The sequence below is a fragment of the Fringilla coelebs genome, assembly GCF_963513975.1.
Source record: "Fringilla coelebs genome assembly, chromosome: 1".
NCBI lineage: Eukaryota > Metazoa > Chordata > Aves > Passeriformes > Fringillidae > Fringilla > Fringilla coelebs.
In genome coordinates, this window is record NC_140028.1 from 74,921,079 (window position 1) to 74,947,437 (window position 26,359).

The 26,359-nt window shown below is 34.9% G+C and overlaps 1 protein-coding gene across 1 annotated transcript in view; it reads right to left on the reverse strand.

The window, feature by feature from the left end:
- Positions 1 to 26,359, reverse strand: part of DNAH5 (dynein axonemal heavy chain 5) — a gene marked incomplete at both ends in the record, with an annotated part of 116,085 nt that overhangs the window by 63,387 nt on the left and 26,339 nt on the right. The window contains 22 exons of the mRNA XM_084220613.1: positions 1,448 to 1,626; positions 2,715 to 2,887; positions 4,139 to 4,363; positions 5,120 to 5,332; positions 6,351 to 6,507; positions 7,162 to 7,325; positions 7,988 to 8,141; positions 8,889 to 9,088; positions 9,545 to 9,785; positions 10,579 to 10,817; positions 11,707 to 11,769; positions 12,489 to 12,707; positions 13,939 to 14,174; positions 15,054 to 15,255; positions 16,589 to 16,725; positions 18,010 to 18,109; positions 18,191 to 18,381; positions 19,326 to 19,568; positions 20,051 to 20,213; positions 22,278 to 22,423; positions 23,802 to 23,973; positions 25,629 to 25,835. Coding sequence (XP_084076739.1) covers positions 1,448 to 1,626; positions 2,715 to 2,887; positions 4,139 to 4,363; positions 5,120 to 5,332; positions 6,351 to 6,507; positions 7,162 to 7,325; positions 7,988 to 8,141; positions 8,889 to 9,088; positions 9,545 to 9,785; positions 10,579 to 10,817; positions 11,707 to 11,769; positions 12,489 to 12,707; positions 13,939 to 14,174; positions 15,054 to 15,255; positions 16,589 to 16,725; positions 18,010 to 18,109; positions 18,191 to 18,381; positions 19,326 to 19,568; positions 20,051 to 20,213; positions 22,278 to 22,423; positions 23,802 to 23,973; positions 25,629 to 25,835 — 4,024 coding nt within the window. The remainder of the gene's footprint in view (positions 1 to 1,447; positions 1,627 to 2,714; positions 2,888 to 4,138; positions 4,364 to 5,119; positions 5,333 to 6,350; positions 6,508 to 7,161; positions 7,326 to 7,987; positions 8,142 to 8,888; positions 9,089 to 9,544; positions 9,786 to 10,578; positions 10,818 to 11,706; positions 11,770 to 12,488; positions 12,708 to 13,938; positions 14,175 to 15,053; positions 15,256 to 16,588; positions 16,726 to 18,009; positions 18,110 to 18,190; positions 18,382 to 19,325; positions 19,569 to 20,050; positions 20,214 to 22,277; positions 22,424 to 23,801; positions 23,974 to 25,628; positions 25,836 to 26,359) is intronic.

Below are 26,359 nucleotides of genomic sequence, written 5' to 3' on the forward strand. Positions count from 1 at the left end.
TTTAAAGTCAGAAAATACAAATTCATAAACTCCTTAAGATTTTCTAGCATACTGTGTTCTTAGGTTTTTCTCTTTTTCTTATATCTTAAATGTTTTCCTGTCCCTCTTTACCCCCAAAGAAAAATTCCTCCAGGAATTCAATGAAAATGTGACAGGTAGTCAATAGCTCATTGCACATATTAAAATGAACAATACAGTTGCATAAAGAAGCTGGAGGTCAGTCTATTCCAAAACTGCATTTTTCCTTGGATTTTTTTTTAATAACAAAACAAAATCATATATACAGTCACTTGCAAGAACAGTCAGGAATCAAACAACAGTCAGGAATCTCCATTTGATCTCTAATTTGACATCTGCCATGACCGAGAGGTATAAATTTCAGATGCCTAAAACATGTAATCTGCATCTAACTTCAGTGAGCTCTGCCAATTGTTTTTTACATATCTAGAACTACCCATGCATTTCCTTTTACTGAGAGAAACTTGAACATTTGACTGGGACAAAATACTGAAATCAAAATTCAGCACATCTCACCAGTTCAGCAATACATTTCATAGCATTTTCTCTTCATGGCAGCAGTTCTCCTTCTGACTTTAGGCCATTTTAAGTGACTTTATCTATCATTTATAAACTGTTCATAAAATGTTTTCAGACATTTCTATTTCCTGAAGACAGTGTTGCAACTGTATTTTATAAGTATAAAAAGATATTAATTACTTGCATTTATGCATTTATTAAAAGGCTGAAACCATCTGCCAGTTATGCGTCAACCTTGTTTCATGGAGATTTCCTCTTATCCTTTGAAACTTTTACATAGTCCCTAAAATATCTCAGAATATAATGGACTGACTTATAAAGGACTCATGAGGATCAACAAGTAGAACTGCTGACTCCACAAAGGTGTACCTAAAAGTTAAACCATATATACAAGATAGCTCTCTAAGCACTATTTAGACACTAACAGGCTTGAGACCCGAATGATGACTTTGGAGAGTTTCTTCCAGTGCTTCACCACACTCCCAAGTAAATACCTAGTTTGAATTTCACCCCATGAAGCTCCAAGCCATTCCCCAATATCCTATCATCAGACACCAGAGAGATCAGCACCTCCATCTCCACTCCCCTTCATGAGGAAGTCATAAACAGCAATGAGGGTACCCTCAGTCTCTCAAAGCAAAACAAAACATAGTATATTCAGCTGTTCCTCTTAAGTCATGTCCTCTAGCTCTTTCACCATCTTTTTTTGCTGTCATTTGGATACATGCCAATATTTATATGTTGTTGTATTGTTGACTCCAGAACTGCAGAGTACTTGAGATGAGGCCACTCTAAAGCTGAGTACAGTGGAACAATCACTTTCTCTGCCCAGTTAGTTATACTGTGCTTTGTTCACCTCAGGAAACAACTGATTGTTTGGCCAGCAGCTTACCTTTGGTCCACATCTTACCTTTGAAGATCCTCCCAAGTCCTCGGAAATCCATCTGGTCTGAACAGTTGAAGACCACCACATATTTTCCAAGGCACCGTCCCATATCTTTCACGGTTTCAGTTTTTCCAGTTCCTGCAGGTCCCACAGGTGCTCCACCCATGTTCATGCCCAAAGCTTGAGCCAAAGTGATGTAACATCTAAAAGGCAACAATCAATCAGGCTGCAGCAGATGGATTTCTGCATAGTGCTAGAGGAACTTACACAAGGTCTGATTTAAGAAGAAAAGGGAAGTGCTGAAATTATGTTCCACTAATTACAATTTAGATCAGTAAGGACAAAACCCCTTCACTCGGTCTCTGATGCAGGGAATATTAAGGTTCATTTCATCATACATAAAGTGAAAGAACAGATAATCCTCAATTATCAGCAACCTGAAAGATCACAAGAAGGGAAGAAAGCAGATACAGAGATGCTGCCGAATCTTAGTTTTAATAACTTGGATACTGAGTTATTTTATCTGGAGTAGCTTTGAAACACATTATACTGTGGAGTACAATAATGAAAGACATCTAACCTTTCCTTTTTGTCCATCTTTGAAATTTGATTACACAGTGCATCCCATTTTCATAAATGAAACATCTATGCATAATGCAGAAAAACACCAGCTAATAATCACATATCAAGACTAGCTCTAGAATTTTTTGTATGGAATAGTTAAAAAAAAAAAACAAACAAACACAACCAACCAAACCATGCCTTTATTTTGCCAATGATAGGTTATAAAGCATTCTTTGTGCTATTTGTGTTTGACAGGTAGATCTCTCTGTTAATAGGACTGGAATTCTTTCAACATCCTTTTTGATCAAAGATCTCCAAACTACTGCAGCTGAATAAAAATTGCTTTTCCTGTCTGTTCTTTCTTAGCTCTTTTCATTAGCTTGTCTGTAAACACCTATTTTTTTCCTGTGTCTCTACATATTTTATCTGCTGGATATATCAGATCCTCAGGTATGTTGGCTTCATGTACACAAGAATGAAGGTCACTTACATTATGTATGTGGGGACCAGTGCAAGTATGTGGGAGAAAATAAGTTGGAAATTATTCACATTAAAGGGCACAGAAACAAAAATAGCGAAGCATTCCATACGAAAGTACTGACTTTGACAAGACTGTGAAGGATAAACTACAGAGATCAATGTGCATCCAACAGGAATGACAAAATTGCTCTTGTAAAAGCCGAGGTTTGGCAGCAAAGAATAAAGGAATAAAATTAGTCTTTTTCACCTGTCTGTAAGAGGTGTTATGACAAGCCTGTCAGTACAGCCCAAGAATTCATTCTGGTATGTGAAGCTCACATCAGTGATCTTAATCACCATTTTATCAGAGTCTTCATTAAAATAAAATCTACATTGTTTCAGCCACTCAAAATCCGTAGGGCTCTTGATATGCATGCAGCACTAAGAAGAGAGGGAAGACAAGGCTGTGGCATTCATGGTTAACATTTAGTTTCACATTTATGTTATGCCATCTAAGTAGTAGATCCAAAGGCATCATTGCAAACATAGTAAAATATAGTGGATAGTGGAGAATCTATCTGGATTTTTACCACAAAAATTGCAATGTATTATTGTTCAATTGCATACTTAGGCAGAGGAACTTCAGACAAGTGTGTCAAAAGTCTAAATACAAATTAACAGTCCATAAGCTTCAAACAAGAGTCATTTGAGTTTAACCTTAAAATTGCCATTCCTTTTAGTCCTCTCTACCACTTTACTTTTACATGAGTCAGAAGCGTATAATGTGATATTTGATTTTATAAACTGCTGTTAGAATTGTATGAAAGCATATGCATATTGGGAAAAATGATATTTCATGGCAGTGTCATGGTGCTGATACTATCTAAGGAATTCAATGGAACTGAGAATAAGTCACAGTTGCTCTACTGAATACTAGAACAGGATTGTAAAAAAATCATTTCGTTTGTATCTAAAAATTACACTTTACATAAAATGATTGCTTTAGAAACAAATGATTCTACAATTAAAAGATAAATGCCTGCCTATTAATAATGGGTCAAAACTCAATTCTTTTCTTGGACAGCTTAATTTCAGAATAAGGTCCAGGACTTCCCATAGGTAAAAGGGTATGCTGGTTTTACGTTTGATCTGACTAAATGCTTTCATTTTCCTTATTTTAGCATCCTGTGTCAGCATGAGAAGGTGTCAGCGAATTAAAAAATCCCTTAGTAAGAATTAGGTATGCTATTGAAACTAGAACAGAGAGAAGACCAGCTTCAAACTTTTTCCTGTACTATAACTTGATATTCATTTTATTTACTTGTAGAAGCTCATTACACAGTCCAGAAAAAGGAAAATTACTCACAACAAAATGTATGAGGAAAAAAGTCCCTAACTGATCACACTACAGAGGCAGTATTAACTTTAGCGGACCAACATGAAACATGACTAAATTCTGCTACTGCTTGGGGAGAGGAAAACCCACTGAATTACTTAAAAGGAAATTAAGACTTGGCTGAAGCAGCATCAGCACTTTTATAATATTCCACAACACGCAATCATTAGAGTCATTAAATTAAATGTTTATCTTATGAGGCAGTAGTTCATAGGTATCATAATATTTTCTTATCATTTCACATTGTATTATGTGGAAAACCCCTCGTAATTCATTGTTAATTTTTTAATACTTACAAGACCATCAAAAATGTCCCTCTGATGGACATGAATAGTGATTAATGTCTCGTATTTAACTCGCTCAAATGGACTAAGGTCTTTTGTTGTCATATCTATCAACATGTTCAGAAGATCCAGGAAAAACTGGTTTGTCTTATGCATAACTTTTTTATCCTGCTTGGCAAGAGTCAAAGCTTCTTCTGAGTCTCTTGTCCAAATCATTTGGATCCCCAATAACCCGACCTTAGGAAACATAGAAGTATATGCTTCATAATCTTTTCTCTTTCACCTAAAATGTATATTCACAGAAAAACTAAAGGATTTTTTCTCCTGCTATATTTATAAAATTACTTTCTAAGCATTCATATAGAGGTCATGCTTTGTGTGTCCAGCTGCATTCATAAACACATAGTTAAACCTGCACTTCAGTCTTGTAGATACTGCCTACAGTGCATTGCTTATACAACTGCTCAGTATAATTTACAGTATATATAAAAATACTGTATGTTACAAATATACTTTATATAAATAATAACTAGCAAGTGAATAATTACTGCTTCAATTTGAAATATTTTTATAGTAATTCACATTTCCAACATACCTGGTCACAAGTGAAGCTTCTACTAAAAAATAATTTTCCCTCAACACCGCTGTCAGTTTCAAATCTTTAGCAATATATAGCATTATCCTGAATATACGAACAAACATACAATTTTACTACTTTTCCTCCAGTAGTCAAGTATTAAGCTTGTAAAGAAATAGTGTTAACTTCATTGTGTTAACTTATTGCATTCAACTTCCTTTTTATACAGGAGCTTAATGGTAAGTTATCTTCTTTTGGGTTCAGCTATGTGAAGCCGAAACTTAAAAGACTGAGATGATTCAAATAAAATTAAATGCTAGTTTTGTATTTAACACTGGCTGCAAATTTGAATGCAACGACAAGGAAAAAAACAATACATATCTGTGAATAATTCTTCATTCATTTAACAATATTACCTGGGCTGGATAAGTAGAAAGAAATTCAGTAATCTCAAAACTCGTTTCCTGGATGTCCATAGCTGCCTGGCGAATAACTTGATGCAGGGATAGCTGGGATTCCTTCAACAGAGAGCTGAGCCAAACTTCCACATTACCTTCAGCCATTACAGGTCTAGTCAGCTCTATAGTCTCACCCTCTCGGGAACTAATTGACAATATACGATCATATATCTAATAAAAAAAAATACCTTTTGTTTATAGATACATTATTTATCTTTACAACAACTCATATTTTCCTTCAATCACTCCATTACACTGATTTAAGTAACTAATAAATTATACCAACTTGTTCAATGAAATGGATAGAGTACTAAATCATTATTTTGCTATGGAGAAAGGCTTTAAACAAAACACTGTCATGAACAAGAAGACAAAACCTAATATATTGACAATTCATGAATCTCACTAAAGTTTCAATGGCAATCCTGTGCCTTGTGCTCTAGGATGACCCTCCTTGGGCAGGGAGGCTGGACCAGCCCACCCACTGTGGTACCTTCCAACCTGACCCATTTTGTAATTCTGTAACAACATCCACTTTCCAGTCACAATAAAGAAAGCCTTGCCCCACTATTGGTGGGTTAACAGCCTAACAAAATTTACAGCCTTAGAATCAAAAATAATGAAAACATAAAAGTTAAGGAACATGGGCAATCAAAGGAATCTCAAAAGCATGGGGAGGTAATTAGTTTCTAAGAAAATGCATAAAATAAGGAGAAAATGTTGCTATCTGTTCTTGCAAAAGGCATGAGAAAAGTGTTCTTAAAACACTGTGTGTGAAGGTACAGTGAGGGCAGGTCAGAAACAGGAGAGACACTACATACACTTTTTCTTACAATCAAAACATGAATGGAAAAGTACAAATACAGGCAATGTAAAGATACAAATAAGTTCGTAAGAACTCAAAAGCTAATTTGAGAGGAAGGCACAGAAAAAAGTTCAGTACATGGGTGGATTTTTCTGAAATTTAAGCATTGGTGCAAATTTTTGTTTTGCTATTCTATATGAAGTTTTACCACATCATAAATGAGGATATGAAACAAATCTTAAATGAAGAAAGCCTACTCAGCATCAAATAGTTGGTGAATAAAGTAAAACAGAATGCCTTATGCAACCAAGTAGCTCTAATTTAGCAAGTATGACACATTGTTAATGTGAAGGAATGTGACGCTGAGATGTGGGCAGTACATACCCTTTCATGGAACTTGACGGTTTTAATGTTGTCAAACACGTTCAACAGATGTGCCTGTATATTGTGAGAGTTGGATGCCTGGCCAAGAATTTCTAAGAGAGCAGGATCTGACACAAAGAAGAATCGTGGAAATAGCAGGCGTTTTTTCTCCAGGTACCTGTATTTTTAAAGAATTGGTAGAGAAGTCAGGAGGGGGAAGATGGTATGTGATTTGGGTTGATTTCTACATCCTTTCCTCTTTAAAACTGGAATTTCTCACAATTTATTATACAATTTTTAGCTGTAGCAATAACAATTTTTATCCATCATACATTCATGTTAGGCATCTTTTTTAAAGCTACTCTCCTATTATCAGAAATCATTTCATGTAAAACTTTTATTATTTGCTATAATCTAAACACCACTAAAAAGAAAAGAAACTAAACTGAAATAAAATATTTTTACATTAACTCTTTTACTTGCTATTTATATATCTCAAGCTGAATGTCTCCCAGATCTGTGAGAGGTGTGAATGGGACACACAAATCTAGAGGGCCTTCTGGATTGAAACTAGGCTGAAACCAGCTTTGGTTTCAACAGAATTGTCAGTGAGTGACACCTTAGCCAAAAATCAAATACTTATCCATGAGCTGGTTTCTTTGGAGGTGCTGTATCATCCTGCTAACTTGTTTGCTTAGTTCAACTGCATTCATAGTAGAATAAGAACATGATATTTTCAAAGTTCATGGGACAGTACTTGAGCAATTGGTCTTTCCCCAGTTACACAATGTACAACCATCTGGCCAAGAACATGGTCTCAGAGTAATCTTACCCTGTGAGGGATTTCTGACAGATTTCAAGCTGTTCCAGTAAATGTGGCAATAACTGTCCCATTATTTCATCTCCAACACAGCACTGAACAACATTGGGTGTTTCATGAGCTCGGGTCATGATCCTTACCCAGGTTTTATCAATGTTAGAGAAACGCTTTGCTTCCTGTTGAAACATGACAGTGAATGTGGAATGGAAGAAATGGAGGAAGGAAGAGAGAAGAGGGAAAAGGCACCTGCTTCCAGAACCAGCACCCAGTAATCTTAACAGCAATCTTCTCACTAGTAATCACATGTCTTCTAGAAATATTTCAGCTTAGACACAATTCTTTCTGCTTACACAATAGAGCTTATTTTTTACTTGGCTGTCAAGCCTGCTATGTACTTTCTCTCACATTTCTAGAGAAAAAGACAGAAAACTCATTGTACTTGAATTGGAGCTTCGAAGCTGAAGATTTTGCTTTTCTAAAATTAAAATTCATTTTTAATTTGAAAAGCCATGCAGGAAAGTTTAGGATAAGGATTCCGAGGTACTACTATGCTAGAGGCAGGTAGTACTACACAAGGCTACTGCTAGGCACAATGTTTAAATACATATTAGTTAACAGCTTTACAATCTAGAAGTCAAAAGTTCAAACAGATCACATGATTTTCTTATTCTTTCTCACAGCATGTCTTTGGCAATGCTTACCTAATTTCCTAGCAAGACCAGTTTTGGTAAATACTAAAAGAAATTAAATTTATGTTACTGCATCAATTATGACATCACAGTACAGTCTTATTCTTAAAATGTTGATAAGAAAACTGAAAAAAGGCATGTCTAGAAACCTTTGGAAGCTGCCTTGCTATATCACCACCAATAAAAACAGCTTCTAAAGAAATCCACAAGTTCTGCACAGTCAACCAGTTCTCAATTATATCCGTTGTGTTGGAAAGATAGTGCACCCATTTCTGAATCTGTGTCTTGAATGGTGTATTGTATCTACAATTAAAAAAAAAAAGGAGAGGCATTTCTTTATTTCAAGAAGAAAACAAGACTCTTGAAAAGCAGCATATAAGTCACAGGATGAGGACTAGTTTTTATGCTTAACATTTTTGAAGTGAAAGTATAAAAAACTTAATTCAGCTAGTTGGCAACTCTAAATCCAATCAGCTCCAAATTGCTGCTGTATACACAAGGTGCATAGCACAGCTCTGATCCAACAGAAGTAGGGTGGGAGCAAGACTTCTATTTCACTCTAAGGTAAAGGGACTACTCAACATCCTGAAAGCTGTAAACTCAAAGTTCCTGAACTCTCCTAAACTCCTGCTTTTGATCAGGTTCTGTGTTCCTTATTTATCTGTGCCTTTTGGCATGTGAAACCAGACAAACTGAAGCTCACTTTAATTGGGATTTTCAGCACCTTTGGCATGAGGCAATGACCTATCACAGGGGCAGAGCAGGAGTGCCTGTCACGCCCTTAGTATGCTTGCCATAGCCAGGCAGTCTTCTCTCTTATGTTCCCACTTTCTTGCATCGATGAAAACTTTCCAGCTGTTTATTCTGAAAATCCAAGCTGCAGCTACATGTTTTCAAAAGAATTTATTGGGGGGATAAACTAGGTTAGGTTTTATCTAGATGTTCTTAGGTTTTATCTAGATGTTTATTTGCCTTCATTTCTGTGATAGATTTGTTCACTAAAACAAAGCCTTTTACTAACATTTTTATCTCTCCCCCCATTTGCGTTACCTGTTACTCATGAGAGAACCAAGAATCATCAAGCTGTCCTCCAGGGTAGCAATTGTTTCTGATGTGCTGTCACCTCTTAAAAGAAGCTCCCCACGAGTTTTAAAGTTTGCAAAGTTAAACATCTTGTTATCCCATTCAGCTATCACTTGTTTTAACTTCTGCTCAATGTCCCTTTCCTTCACAGCACAGATGCAGATATCCTTTTAAATAAACAGGATATCAAAACAAGATATGAATCCTTCAAGTCCCTGGAATATGAATCTAGCTCTTATTTCCTTTAACAATAGGTAACATTAGGCTCATGAGCAACTATTTAGTGGAAAGCTCTACAGATACACAAACACCATAGCTAATAATCTGTATACCACATCACAGTTTAATCAGCTCGGGGGGGGGAATAAAATAACAACATAGTGTTTACCTTTCATAAAATTAATGTCACAAAGCAAGGTACCCTCACAAATGGCATGACTTTAAAAAAAAGAAGCTGGCACCATGATATAATTGTGTCATAATTTTATACAAAAACCTGAAGTGATAGTCCATGTCTCTGTTCTTTCTACAGAAATGTTTAGATTTCCTTCTTGCTAATGATACTCCTATACTATACAAGCAGCTTTTGGTTTCATGTTTCCATATTTCTTCCTTCTAAATACCTCTATTTCCTCTTTATATCTTAATAGTGGAGCTTCCATTATATTCCTCAGTTTGAAGGTTTCACTCTCCACGTCAAATCTGCGTTCAGTGAGATCCATAATCTGCTTCCAGTGCCGAGGCATCATTGCTTTACTTGACATGTGCTCAAGCAATGGGCAGCATTCACTGAAGTCCTCTATGGTCTTCTTTAGGTCAAGGAAAGGCTGCCATTCCTTTACAGCACGAGGGAGTTTACGGCACCTATGCAGAGATAAAGAAAGCCTTTTCAAAAAGTTTCAAATACTCTTTCTTTAAAGCCACAGTATATGGTTTTAACAAGAGAACACACACCTTCCAAATTCAGGTTACCTTTAGGTTGAAGTTTCTGTATGTGCTTCTCCATGTGGGAAAATCTGATTCCAGTCTATTTCAACAACTGATAGCTAGGTAGACAGCTACAGCCTCCCCTTAAGGAGTGTAGCTGCATAATTTTAATAACTCTGCTCAAGTGATCTTCAAAACCAGTTGAAATGTTCTACATCTTCATTTCATCTTTTGATGAGACTGATGATAAGCACTGCTCTGAGCTCTAGAAAGACCCTGTTTCCCAGGGTTTAATTCTTTAAATTTTTTGATTCCTGGTTTGATGAAAAGTTCAGCATGCATGCAATATAACCCATTTTGCAGAAAAAACTATTCAGCAATTCATTAACTTGCCTTTAACATCTAGCATAAATCTATCTCTCAGGAACAATAATACTACAAGAAAAAGTGGAAACCTTCCTTCCTACAAAATAAATAATTTTAACATATATTCCAAGCTTATCAAAAAAGGTAGCCAAGAACCTGTCTAAGGAATAATAATGCTCAGCATTTAGAATCTAAATTTTCCTTGATTTTGTGACATTGCTAATGGATATATTTTTCAATTTAACGTCACACTTTCATGCCTCAATAAATAAATACATGTTTGTAGATGATTATTGGTGCTAACCAATTATAATCATATTCAAGAAGTACTTTAGGCAACTTGAGCACAGCAGCAGTTTCTCACCTGTTCTGAAATTCCATAAGTTCACTGTTAATTTTTTCAATGTCTAATTCTGACCAAAGAATATCATAGTAGCCACTGATTGTGTCCATGACACTGTTATATAGATTATAGAGTTTCTGCAGCAGAGTCAGTTGCTTCTTTATTTCAAGCAGTTGAGGACACCGAGTAACTGGCAAACCAAAAAGATCTTCTCCACCTGCACAAGTAATATATTTCCTAAAGAGATTCTCACATCGATTCTAAGAAAGAAAAAGGAAAAAAAAATAAATAACTAAAATAATAGTAAATAAATTAAAAGTTAATAAAATTATTAAATAATCAAGATCCTAAATTTTATTAGAGCTGAATTAGGCTAAAATCTAGGAAATAATAGAAAGATATAGAGAGATAGTAACAGCTTACACTGTCAACAGTTTTGTCAACAATTTTCTTGAGAAAAGTAACTTTTAGCTAGCTTGGAGGCACATCTTTAGAAGCTGACAGGAAAACCATTTACTTCATGTGGCACAGTGACAGAACAATAAATGCTAAGACTGCACTTGAAAGAGGTGAAGCATGACACACAAAGAAATAAAAAGATGGATACAGCAAATTCTACCTCTCCAAGTATTGTGTGCAAATCTTATTGACTGTTGAAGGAAGAATTACTACCATTAAAGCAGCAAAGAAAAACAAAATTTAATTGTCAATGGCAATATAACTCAGGGAACATAGTAGGAAGTCAAATGAATAGCAGAAGCATTAAAAGTTGTTATTGCAGGAATAGATATTAATAATGATACAGACTTCAACCACAAAAAAAATTAACACAGTAATGAACACAAGAATAGCCTATAGCCAAATACACTAAACTTGTGGGAAGGCTCTCATCAGAATATTGTATTTAGCAATCATTACTTGTTATCTATGCAGCCTTTATGTTGACTCCTAAAAAATTTAGTTTTTAACAGTATTCCTTGCAAATGCTTAGAAAAATTCCAATTAGCTTTCACTAAGACAAAACTGACTTTGCCAAATCAGTAACCCTATCAATGAGAGTTCATTCAACTACTGAGATTCCTTTTCAAAGCCTTTATGTGTTAGCTCACTTGTAGTAACTATTAAGTAATGTCTTAAAATTTACAGCACCTGGAATATAGAAAGCCTGTCATTGGCTTCCTGAGGTGTTAAACCAACCACCATTGGCCCATTCTAAAAGGAAAAAAAAAAAGGACATCAATTTAGAGGGTGAGAATAACCACAACTTATTTCTAATCACCACTTTCTAAATGCTAACCTCAAACACTTTTGCAGCCTCCAGATCCCCTCCCCAGACTAGATATCAACTGAACCAAGGGATGACAGTTAAGCTTCTTTGTTTTAAAAAGAACAAGCACTTTTTAAAAACAGATTAAAAAAAAATCAAATAAGGCAACTAATTGTATTTTTAATGGAGAAATTTTTCATTACACTGCAAAAGCTAGGAAATCATAGCTCATTTTTTGAGTAAAAATCTGCATTACTTAAAAGATGACGCAAGCTTAGTTCACCATCATTCATTCTAATGAAAAAAATGTGAGAGCTTAAGTCACTTGTACATATACCAGAAAGAAAGAAGAGTTTTTTGATGTTGACATAGTTTATCATTAATCCTAGTCTTCACATTTGTTCATGATAATTAGATGCTTTTCAAAAACCTTAAATATCTCAACTCTTAATTTTTAGGAACTGATTACCAGCATTACTTATATCAGTCATGTACAAAACGTTAAACAAACCTGCCCTCAACTGAAATCTAAACACCATCTTAACAAGAATAAACCTAGTCAACAGTAGAGGCCCATCCCATTAATTCATCAAATCCAAAAACCTTTCCAAGTTCCCATTGCTCTTAAAGAATTTTTGTAATATAATAAAACAGGGACACTTGCCTGATCATAATCTGAGTAGAACTGTGCACAGTCTTCAGTAAAAGTCTTCACAGCACTAATAAGCTCTCCTCTGAAGTTTGGCTGCAAAGCAACGAGCTCATCCTGCACCTCATTTGCACGGATTAGCAGTTTTTCCCAAGTGTAGTGCAACGTGTCCACCTTCTCTGTCTCTTCCTTGGAAACAAGTAGATCATATTTGCTCAACATAGCATAGGATTCCTGCCAGAAATTTGGATCAAGATACATAAAATGGTAACTTCAGTTAACTTTGTAAACATACATGGAAAACATATATTTAAAATGCTAGCATTAAAAATTTTTAAGAATTGAGAATAACTGGTCAGAAAAAGAAATTGTGCTCTTCTTGCATAGCCATTATCAAAATTGGGCAAACCAATACCAAACTGGAAGAAACATCTGTATTTTTTTCTCGGAGCACTGATTTCAGCTGGCACCACCGATATATGAACATTCTACATAAAGAAAACCCTTAGTGAATTTTCACTAAAACGCAACTGACATTCACTTTCTATAAATTAGAACAGGGTAGGGTAGCAATAAACCTGTGGCAGTTTCATTTGAAAATTTTTGTATGAAGTAGAATTATTTCCATTCATGCTTTCCAGTTTGATCAAATTGTAACCAAATTGCAAAAATGAAAATGTAACTATCTGTCTGCTACAACACTGTGTGGAAAATATGCCAACCTCCTTTTCAAAACTGAAGCATCACTTCTTGTGCCTAGGGACTCGAGGCTCCTGCTTGCAGAATTGAAAGCTTATGGGCAATCAGGATCATGAACATGTCAGGAATCATGAACATGTCTTAGGAAAAAGAATTCTACTGAAAAATCAAAGGTGCATTTTGCCATTCTATAGCATTCCTAAATAAATACTCTAGTCAGGAATGCAGAGAAACAGTTACCATCTGTTTTTAAGCCTGCCATTTGTCAGACATTCAGTAAATGCATTCTATCGCATTAACTTATTTTTTTGGAAGTCAGCTGCTTTTGTTTATTTTAGTTTATACAGCTGATAAAACCAATCAATCAATCTTGTGTAGTCTTAATATTAGCTTAATATTAGCTTTTTACTCCTCTTAAGGCTTAGCTTAAAAAAAAAAAATAGGAATCTCATTCCTTTTCATACACAGACTTCTTCCACAAAGTATGAAAAGATTTCTTGCACTAAACACCTGTATTCTCATCTTCCTCTGACCTACATCACTCAATTTCTACGCTGTTCACTAAACCCCATCTTACCTCAGCAAGTTTACATTTGCCCAAATCAGAATTTCACATAAAAAGGTTTACAGGAACACAAGAAGCCTGTCACTCAACATTCAACACATATTAAATCATACATTTTCAAAGTTCACTGTTAACCCTTAACACAGATAATAACTGCTCTCTTGAAACAGTACTCATACATGCAACATTTCCACTAGCTACCTCAATGGGGCCAATTTGGGAGTCAATAGAGATCTGTAGTTCCCTGATCTCTTTTAAAGCTGACATGGCTATTCTGATATCATCCAGGTCCGTGATGCTGCGATTTAACTTCTTGCCAGTTTCCTCTATAAAAGTCAAAATTGCTTCCATCTGTGTTCTGTACTTCTTATTGCAATGACACCCCAGCAAAGTCATCCAGGCTTTGGTTTCTGATCTCAGTGCTAGTTTCAGATCAGCTAAAAACATTGAACAATTAACAGATATTAGATATTATAGATATTTGTTAAGATACACTTTCAATCTTTTTAATTACATTTGTTCTCTTCAGCGCCAGTTCTGGTTTTTCAGTCTAACCCTTCCCATACAGAGATGATGAAATCACATGAACACCTTGAAGTGGTTTATAAAATTTCTTGCAATTCATGATTGCTTTTCTCCTATTCTTCTCAGAATTTATCATCTTTTCTACTGGAAAGATCATCTAAAAACATTGAACAAATAGACATTAGAACAGATTTTTTCAGAATGTACCTACTGGAAAGATGAGGCTCATCTCCATATTTGTCATCTTGCTTATTTACCATTATACAAACTTCTGTCCTCTACATCACTAATGGTAATATTCTCATCTAAACCTAAAATCTTTCCAAAAATTCATCTTTAAAAAAATAACATGGGGAGGAAATTAGGAGTCTAATTATGAAAGCTGAAAAAACAAAGTTTGATCATAGCATTGGTGAAATTGTTAGATAGAAGGGGATTCGGCTGTCTCACTGCATGCAGATGGGCAAGGAGAAAAGGAACAAACTCATCATCTTATTCCCATGAAATATGTACCCCTGGGAATGGGTGACAGAAGGATGGGCAAACATCTACTATCCACCCCATAAGTGAGCAGATGTATCCAGGTGAGGTAATAAACTCCAGCTGAGCCCCACAGATATTCTTGTGTTAGTGTTTTGTTTGCAGCATTTACAGCCAAAACAGCAAACAGCCCTTCTCTCTCCCTTTCTCCTTCCCATTTTAATCTAGTTCACCCATCCAATACTGTTGCATCTCTCCTGCCTACTGGAGTCAGAAAGTACATGTGTCTCTGGAGAGAAGCTGAACTCTACCAGTGTACAGTGCAATAGCTCCCACGCAGATGTATTCAGGCTCAGAATTGATTTTCAGGTCCAGGTCTTGGAAATGCAGAATTTCAGATTCAAACTCGTAGAGTAATGGGTTTCCCACCATTAATTTATTAATGGTTTCCTCCTTGTCCCTCTGCCATATATGGTGGTAACAACTAAAACTCTCCAAAGCTGTAAGAACTTCCTGAAAGACATTTACAAGTTCAAAGAAAGATTCTCAGCTTCATGTATATTGCATGCATATAATTTCTTAGCAGCTGCTCATTAGAGTACACTGCAAACTCCATAGTGGAGCAGGTTGAATCATCTCACTAAACAAAAGGCTGCTGGTAAATTTATGATAAATCAAGTTCCATTACTGATCATACGGTGTGCCAGAAACCTTATGTTCATCGCATCCGGTTTGTCAGAATAGTTTAAATGCTGGCCAACTAAGTGAATCTTCAGTCAATAAAATCATTGGAATCAGTGGGAAGTAAAGTTTAAAACTAGGATACAGCACACTTGTCCTTCCCTGCCATTTCTTGGGCTTGAAACTGAAACCCGAGCTCCAGGGCCCAACATAACAAGAAAAATTCATTCTGAAATAATGAAGCTATGAGACAATTTTTTTTAACGTTAATTTCTACACTCAATTCAGGTCTCTTTGCTTTGAATATCATTTAATGAGTGTGAAAGAGAATTACTCTTTTGGTTCTCAGGAGTTCAGAAAAATGTGAGAAAGTTAAAGTTAAACCATCACTGCATCTAATGAAACAAGTAAATGAGAGATGAGTGCTACAAGAGATAATCCACATCATGACTTATGATAAATACAGTACACGCAGGCATTTAAAGCTGGCTAAATGATAAAAGTTTACAATATTACAAAATACCAAATACCAAAATACCATGATAACTATCCACCATTATCAACTACTCAGCACCAGTCTGGTAGTTATGCTTTAGTACCACTGAAGTTACAAAGTCAAAGATTTTCACAAGGCAAGACTCTTAAAAGATTGGACCAGCCCCAGAAGAAACTGATGCAGAACTCCCTAAAGAAATACAATTTACTAAAGAGTGCATAGAATAAGAACAAGGCAAAGAAATTATGCATATCCTTTAAAATATATCCTAACCTACACCAGCAAACCCTATGCAGCACTTTACAAATGCCAGTCTGACAGCCAGTTTTCCCCTAAAAACCTTCTTACCGTCTTCGTAATGTGGCAGAAATTATGCTGGCTTCATTAGCTACACATAACACAGCTACACTTAGAGCTTTCTATGATGTTTTAATTTATGCAGTATCAAAAACCTCATATCTTGGAACAGAGCACACTTAATCCACGTAACACTTTTAAAGCATGTTTGCAAATTTTCAGCCACATGTTTTCTATCCACCATCCTAAACTTTTTCATTATTACATTTAATCACAGCTTTAAATGCCTACCCTTATTACCCAAGGATAATAAAAGTAATACATTAATATCCCTCAGATGGTGATATTAAATTAACATCTCAATTGTCTTACCCCTTTTGTAGAATTGATGGCACTGCTGAGTAAAGATACTAATTTAATAATTTCTTTATTCTCTGAAACATACTTGAAGTAGCTCTGGCTTTGTGCTGTATCAGATGAACTGAGTGAGGCTGCATCTGATACACTGTCTATAAAAGAAGATTCAAATATAGAAATAGGCTTAGGACAGACATATTGGTTAGGAGAAGTAAATTCCTATAGACAAAACCAAATGACATTTTTTTAACAAGCATGCATTTTAAAGTAGAGTGTTCTTAAAGGCATCTAGAAGTCAAGGAGGCCAAGACAAATTCATCAATATCTCAATTTTAGTAAAATTGCTCCATCTAGGTACCCTGTCAAATTGGAACAAGTTCCGCACCAATCTTATAAACAATCTTTCCTCTTCTCTTCTCCCTCAAGGTTTATTCTATATGCTTCACCTAAGTGATCCATTTATATATCAGCATTTGCTTACTTGATATATCAGCACTAAGCATTTCTATTTTTTGAAATACCCCACAACTGACAATTTGAAGTACAAATTAACATTAACTCTGAGAAGATGACCTTAACTAGTCCACAAAAAGGAATAAAGGTTTAAGAAGTCCATCACTTAGCAAATATCTGCAAGTTTGACTTCATCATAATTTTTAATTTCATCTCTTGCAAGTCAAATTCTTAGTTTCAAAAGACTAATTCAACTTTTTAACCAGTTCTAGTATCATTGTCCTACTTTTTAGATGCATAAGAGAGAGCTGACATAAAAGGACTCAAATGTATTTTTTAAGTATCTCAGTTACATTGCAGAACAATTAACTCAGCTTCATTTTAAACCATTTCAGAGAAGAAAAGCCCAATGAAAGACACCATCTTAAATTTCCTTGAACTAATTACCTCAATAACTTAATGTCTGGTCACAAAACAGAATAACTAAAATCCTTTTAGAAGTTCTAGTCTATTCAATCTTTTACACAATCCTCTTTACACCAATATTGCAACTTACATAGGCATTTTTATTCAATACCAGGTATTGTGAAAGTTCAACTTACCCTTCTTAAAGGGTAAGCACAAGTTCTAAGATGCCATTTGAACATGCCAAATTACAAACCACACTGGCAAATAATGAAAGATTATTCTGTGGCAAAATGACTAGAATTGTAACCAATATATGCTATAACCCAAAGCATTAAAACTCTTCAAGAAGCTCAAAACAATCCCCTTACTCAAATCCACAGAAGGACAAGTGGCAAACCTGCATTCTAATAAGAAACAGATTTCTTCTCTGAGGCAATTTTAAATCTATGAGGTTGTTTAAAATCTATCAAGTCTGCCGTTTTTGGTGTATTTTGTAATTAATATCTTCCAATACATTCTGTATAAATCACATTTACATAACATTTAAATTTAGTGATGTCAGAGTTTATAATTACCATGGATGTTTTTCTTTCCAGTCTCTTTCATTCCATCATCAGAATCACTGTCTTTGCTCCCACACTGCAACAGAATAACTTCTCTCTCTAACACTTTCTCCTGAAGAGAGAATAACATTTATTTTTTATTTGCAGCAGTTTTGCAGTATTAGTTCTAAGTAAGGCTGTTAAAGACACCAACCTTGGATATTCTCTCCTTACTCCAATGTCGAACTCCTTTCATTACTTTCACAATACTATCTACAGCTTTATTAAGTGTCTGCTGTACCTCCTCCAAAGAGGGTGTCATGATGATATTAGGGATAGATAGGTTAATATTAGTCCTAATTATAGGATAAGCACCTTTTTTCTTCTTAGACACACTGTGATTTTCTAAATAAAAGACAAAAACAGAAGACAAAAACAAAACAAAAAGGCTGTTCATATTTTTTTCAGGACATCAAACTAGGCATTGTTTTGATATAAACCAGTAAAAATATCTCTTAATGTAGAGTATTGAGTGTAATTCCTGAAGGGAAAAAGAATTCCTGAGTAATTTATAAGATGCACTGCTAAACTCGACAGCAGCACAAGTGAAAAGTAAGTGCAAAGCTATTTTTCTCCATGAAGCTCCTCTTCAACTTGCTCTGTGAAGCTAAATTCTGTTTAGCACACAGTTTTGTTCTCTGGCTGGTACTCCCATTAAGCATATTAAATTGGGCACAGAACCTCCTTAGAGTCTCATAGTATTGTATGCCTTATAAAATATATGTATGTCTTATAAACTATAGAGACCAAAGACAACTGCCCTTACTTTCATTTCTTAAAGGCATGCAACAATAAAACACTTCAAAAGTGTTCCATCACCATGCATGGAAATACCTGAAGGCAATTAGTAAGAGAAAAAAGACAGCTCTATTTTTTTTAATACAGTTTTATGTAAAAGGCAAGGTCAAAAAGATCTTGTCAAATTATCAAGGTCTTAATTTGTCAACTTAATAATTGATAACTCTTAAGTGATAATTTATCAAGTTATCAAGGTCTTGTAGAAACTTATCTATCAAGTCTAGCTCCAAATATAATATTGGCTTCAGAACAGTACAGCGAGTCCTAAGAGAGACAGCACTGTAATGACACTTTCTTACTGTCACAAGAAAAAAAAAAAAAACTTTGGAAATACACAATGTTATCAATTGTAACTTAACAAGACAGCTAATCAAAATTCCCTTGTTTTCCTCTCTTTTATACTTGAGAGTCTTACTTATACAGTTATGGGGTATTACAGTTAGATTTTTCTTTGTATAGCCTAAAAGAGCAATGTACTACAACGCAGCCACCTAAGAAGTTGAGGGTGGAAGATGCATGAATGCGCTTGCGGATGGTCTCCAGAGTGTGTCGAGTGACTTTCAAAAGGGCATCAATGTTACGATCATTGAAGTAAGAAAGCAGTTCATTGGCTTCTTCCTCTAACTTTTCTAAATCCATTCTCTTCCTCTTTGCTGTAGGAGACAGGCCAACCCACATCTCACTGGAATTTTGTGAGGAAGTCAAGCTTTTTGATCTTCTTTCCTCTTCTGTTGCTAAAACATAATAAATGCATTTAGTTAAATACATGTAAGGGACTTGAAAATACCAAAATTCAACACCTCCACAAGTGTCTGAAATAAATTTAAGGAAGGATTACTCATTTGTAATCTGCACCCCAGAGTAACAGGTCTATTCCTATCTGCCTTCTTATTCAGTACAAACTGGTATGATTATCATCAAAATTTAAATATTATTTCTTATTCTCTTTCTCCAGGAAGTCCAGCAATTAACCAAGGCTACCAAGTAGTTCTATGGCATGAACCTTTCAAGGTCCAAGTTAGATAAATAATACTGACCTATTCTGTAGATGATAAATGATAGTTAGATTATTCATTATCCAGGCAAATTCAAAGAAAAGTCTTTAGACATTAGGTGCTATTCAGTACTTCAGTCACCTACACTACAATGTCCCCGAACGCAAGTAATCAGCATGAAAAAGAAACAAACACCAAGAAATACAATGCAATCTTCTTACCTGTATTTTTGTCCCTTTTTTCACCCCGGGGTACAATTGACTTCTCATCTTCTTTACTGACCTGTTCCTCAGAGTCAAGTAACATGTTTATCAGATCATTAGCAGCAGCTTCCACCAGTGAGCTTTTTAAGTTTAAAGTCTGAGAACCTTTTATACAGAGCTCCTGTTATCAAACCAAAACAATATGCACTTATTGTCACAATTCTCATGTCAATTTCACAGTCACAGCAGCCTTTATTAACGCAAATGTCAAGGCCTAAGATTTGTGAAAAACCAGATCTATATACAACATTAATTTTAAATTGGTTCGTTCCAAAACACAAGATCAACAATAGATCAACAAGGCATCATAAATGTCTTTTAGCATTGTTTTGGCTTCTTTCTCAAATCACGATTCATTAGTTAATATTGTGAATCAATGTTTATAATACCTAGTTTACTAAAAGGCTCTCAAAAGCAAGGCCTTCTTAATTTTCTTAACTTTCCAATGAAGACATGGGAGATTCAACACTTCTTTTAATCATTGCCGCTTTACTCTAATTGGCTGTGGCATTATGAGAATTAGCCAATCATATTTCCCAGTTACAGCTAAAAAGAAGATAGAAATTTACGCAAGGTGTATTTATTATTAAAATAAACACTAAAATTATCAGCTGGAGAGAGAAGAAATCAAAGAATTAGATTAAATAAAATTCAGAAATTTATAACACTACTGTGAATGTTTTTTCTCCAATACTTATAACAAAATCAATCAAGCATGCTTCAGCTAACTATCATTTTTATCGGCAACGGCCTTTTAATTTTTTACTTCTTTGGTGTCTTATATTTCACTGAGCTCAAACAAACATGACTACCTTTGTTAAATTAAAAATCAATAATTGGAAATATTCAGCCATTTCCAAATTTTAAGATAATCTTTGGCCTTCCTAATGGTTCTGTTGAGTTGAGAGAGAAGGCAGATGTGACTTGTAATATCACAGCAACACTAAACAAATTACTCTGGCATTTTTCCACTGGTTAATTATTTTTGTTGCAGCAATTTCTTTAGAAACTTAAAGACACCTGTCAGGTGACAGAAGTTATTTCTAGTCCTCTCTAATTAAAAATTACAGTAAGCTTACAACTGTTACCATTTTCATTGTACCCATAACTGGGGTTCTTATAACTCTTATTCTGCTAACTCAACTCAATTGGCCGTAGTAATTGCTCTATGTGTAATTGCTATGTAGCAGTTCAAGTTTCCAAGTTACCATAGTGTGGAGAGAAGATGTTGTGCTCACTCTCACACATTTTTATGTTAGTGAATATACATTTTAGTACCTGCCCAATCAGGAAGGTAGCAGCAGGATCAAGAAAAACAACTATTGATTGTGAGGTTCACAAACTACTACTAATTTCATGTAATATTATTTTAAATTTTACACTGTATTTAAAAACAAGGTGAGTTGTTACAATGGCCAAAAGAGAAAAGGCCAAAGAATTAAAAGAACTAAGATAATCAAAATTTTCCTTTTTAATAGTTATTCCTACAAGAAAAAAAGGAATGGGGATTATCTACTTGATTTTTTACAGTCTCTATCAAACCAAATTTTATTTCAGGAGAAAACACATTAGACATTACAACCTAATGCAATACCTTACAATCACCTCACAAAATTATTCTGACATAATTATGACCTCAATCAGCTTTCTAACCAACAATTTACATGTTTATAATTAATTACTCTCAACATAAAAGTATTTTGATGGGGTGAAGTAAGGGTGTTTTCCCAGAACACCTTCACCCAGGGACTCCTGCATATATTTTCCACATCCCATTAGCAACTCAGGAGAGTTTGAGATACTCATTACAGAATCCTTTCCATAGTATTTACTCTCCTCAGGCAATTGCTGGAGAATTCCCTTATTTAAACAGAAACAATGACAAAAAAAAAAAAAGATACTGTCATAGAGGTAAAATTTTTGAGTGATATGAAAGCATAAAAGAAATATCATACACTATCTGGCTTGACATTAATAATGAATAGAATAGAACATCTCAGCTCAGATCTCTTTGCATTTGGTACTTTTGTTCCTATTTAAGATCCCAGGCAAGCAAGTGGGGATTTCCATTGTATCCCATGTATGCTTCATTAATTCTGCATTCAGAATATTTATCTCATAAAAAAGAAAAATATGTAAACTCAAAATCATCAATCTCTTCTCCATGACACTTTAATCTACTAACCTTAGTCTTTTGAAGAAATTCCTCACAGCTCTGTGGTTCATCTTCTGGCAACATACAGAGTGGCACTCTATTCATTTCTTGAAGGACAGCATCAATACGAAATTCAACCAAGTCATTCACTCGATCAAGCAACAACTCCAGCCCAGCTTTTGAAGAAAACAGAAGATTCAAGACAAGATTAAAAGTTTAAATTAACTGCCTTTGCAGAGTCCTTCAGTGTTGTTTTACCTCAACAAACAAGAGTGTTACCAAACAACCCAGAGTGCCATTTTACCTCAACAAACTATCATATTCAACAGTATATGAATTCTGCACCTTAACCAAATTACTCCAAACATCTAAACTTTTATGGCACACTTCACCACAAGAACCATAACTAACTTTTTGCATAACAGATACTTAGCTAGCATATGCTATCTACACATTAAAAGATAACTATAATATTGTATAAATATAAGCTATTGTACAAATATATATAATAGTTTTTCATATAAAATACAGCATATATTATAAATATATATAAGATTAACTTAAAAGATACGTATTCCAAACATGAAGACTTTAATATTTGAGTGCCAGCAATGTTTCATCTTCTCCTATAGCTTGGACAAGTTACAACTTAGAGAATCTACTACAAACAGTAACTTCCAGGAAATAAAATCTCTATGCTTCAAACAAATGTTAGAGGCCAAACAATAGTTAACAGAAAACAGTCACTAGAATTTCAAAAGTTCAATAGCAATCTGCTCTCAATGCTGAAGCTGAAATAGCAGCAAGGTGCCTGATCCAGACTCAAATTACTTTTATTATTCCAAATTAAATTAAGCATAATGTCAGGCTGGCATCCAAAATACACTTTAATCTGCCATTTCAACTGAAGAAAATTTCCACTATAACTACTTATGCAACTTCAAGAAACAAAATCTGTTTGCTATATTAATTAAGCTGAAGGAAAAGGAATTTGCTATCCTCAGGAAAAAAAAATGCATCTCAGTACAACCTTGTGATAATCTTTTGAAAACACTACAAGCTCATCTGTTTTCTAATGCTGTTGTCCAAGATGTGTGTGCATTAAAGAGATTGATGTTTAAAAAAAAATAATATTAAATGCTATTGAGAATGCAGTGACAATGCCAACTGAGTCAGTGCTTTACTCCTTGGGAAGTTGTTTTGTAAATTATAGAAACAAAAAGCAGAACTAGGAAAAGTCCAAAACCTAGGAGCTCTTTTAAAAAGTAGCCATCATTCTTTAAATTCAGAACACACTGGGCCTTTTGCACCATACTTTATGTTTGGTATAATCCCAATATACATTAGTAAAAATTTGATGACAATACAAGACAAAAAGAAGGTGGTATTATAAAACAAATTTTTCATGAAATACAGGACAGGTGAAAATTCTGATATCTTTTATGTATAAATCAATTAAGTGCAAATCATGTAAAGAACTGTAATCTCATAATATAACTTGCATATGTATAGAACAAATTACCAGAAGTTAATGGAAGGAGGCAAGTAACCTACCCAGCTTAGAAAAAACTGTATTAATGTATTTCTCAATATTCAAGGATGTCCAGTTCAGTAACATTAGACCTGGCTGGATAGCATCATCTACATTTCCTAATCGAGGAGCCATCAGTTGTTCAAAAGGGTGTTGTATTTTCAGTTTAATTCTTTTGTATTCTGCCAACATCACCTGAAATAAATAATGAAAATATTAGTTAATATACACTGATTTGAACCTCTTCGTGTACACACACTTATTAGTAAAACTAAGAAAACTCATCTATATGCATATTACTGAAATTCTTAAGAAGTTATAATTAATTGCTTGGAAAAGGTTTTCATTATTTTTGGCAGAAGTTCACTATGTGTCGCTCTTTATATCTCTATATATATTATTTGTTCTGTGTGAAGCACTACTTCACACAGAAATGAATCTTTGATTGCACTGGTGCTGTGATGGAGTTAATTTCTTTCTCAATGGCTCACATGATGCCATGTTTTAGATTTGTGACCACAACTGTGTTACTAACACACTGATATTTTGGGCATTGCTGAACAGCACTCGTACAGCATTGAGTCCTTTTCTGCTTCTCACACTCTGCTGGGGACTAGGGACACACAAGACACTGGGAAGGAATGTAGCCAGGACCCCAGCTGATTAATGGGATCCCATACCTATGACATCATGCTTAAAAATGAAAGTTGGGAGAAAAAAGAGGGAAGGGGACACTCAGAGCTATGGCGTTTGCCTTCCCAAGTAGCCGTGATACTGCCTAGTTTTACCAGATTTTTTTTTTCCTTGTGCATGCACCTCTTGCTTTCCCTATTAAATTGTCTTTATATCAACTCACATGTTTTTTAACCTTCAGATTCTCTTCCCCATTCCAAGGAGGGGAGCAAGGGAGCAGCTGCGCGACATTTGGTTGCCTACTGGGTTTAAACCACATTACAGAAAAATCTTGCAAATTTCAGTTGGTAAATGAGTGTTACAGAAGACAAAAAGCCCAAGGAAGACTAGGTGAACTTTGAGCAATTCTAATAAGATCAGCCTTACCAGAAATATATTATACTATTTTCTTTCTAATGCCTCTTTAACCCACTGATCTAGTTTCACATGTTTGGCAATAACATTATGATTTAAAGTCATAAAGACTTTATTACTTATAGGTTTTTTTTATTTCAAAGTAGTCCTTTGACTACTATAAAGTCATTTGACTACTACAAACCTATAAAGCTATAGGTTTCTGGACATCTATTTTTGAATTCCCATCTTGAGTCACTGAAATTCTTGTCTGTTCACAGGCAGATAAAATGATCCAAAGGACTTAAAAGACAAGAGAAAGGGAACTTTCACCTCTTTTTAAACTGTTCCACAGGCATCTATGTAAAACACCAGTGCCAGAAAAACACAAAAAAGGCTGCTGCTTGCTGCATGCTTTACACTTCTTAAAGCAGACCACTTGTTCCTCCCTCCCAAGTATCCCCTAAAACACATGCTGACCAATGTTTGACTTCATTATTGGATAAGAGATAACTTGCTTGTCATTTAGAAAGCAAGCAACAGCACAGGGCATTTTGTAAGCCCCCTTTCCTCCCCGTTCTCATCTCTGTCCCAGGTTCTGCAGAGCTTCCCCTAACCCAGGTATCTGCAAAGTAACTTCACAGAAAACATAAAGCCAAGAACATTTCTAAGTGCCTCAAGAGAATCGTACAAACAAGAAAATAGATTTTCAGATGTTTTCATAGTGCATAATCATCAATCTCCATTTATCCTTTTCCCTATGTATAGAACCCAGGCATCTTAATGTACAGTACACATAGATAAAATAACTAATGCAAACCCACGTGCAAATTGTTGACAATCTTCTTGTACCAATCTCTCTGCTGTTGAATAACACTTGCAAATGGTGGAATTTCAAGGCACATGCGAGCCATGCAATCTGTTTCTCTGATTAAAGTTAATATTTGAGGGTCAAAATTCACAAATAATTCTCCTGTTTCTGGAGCTTTTACCAAGAGAGTTGCTTGAAGTCCTCTTTTAGTTAATTCAATCTGCAGGAAATAAAGTCATCATTCTGATCAGACAAGCCACTACAACAAAATACTTTGGTTTGCATATAAATATAACTTTTGAAGATACTAAAATGAAGTACTGCTGACAAAGATTGATACATTATACAAATCCAAAACAAAAATTTATTAACACAATGTCTATGGACTCAAATGCTTAATAATCAAACTGCTATTTATCTAACAGATATTCTTACTTTGAGTCTTGGATGTTATAAAGCTGCATTCCACAGTCCAAAATGAAATCAGAGCCATAGATTTTCTTGCTTCAACCATCTTAAATCTTAACCCTCATCTCCTTAGAACTTATTGCATATTCTGGAATAAGATTCCACATAACTTCCTCAATGAATTGAAGTATTCTTGGATAACCTCTTCACATATTATTTGAATTAACTTATCCCCATTTCTCCTTCTTCTTGTTTTCCAACAGCTAATAGATAGACCAGTCTTAATGATACTGATCATTATAACCAACACCAGGGCAAATCTTTTAAAATACTAAA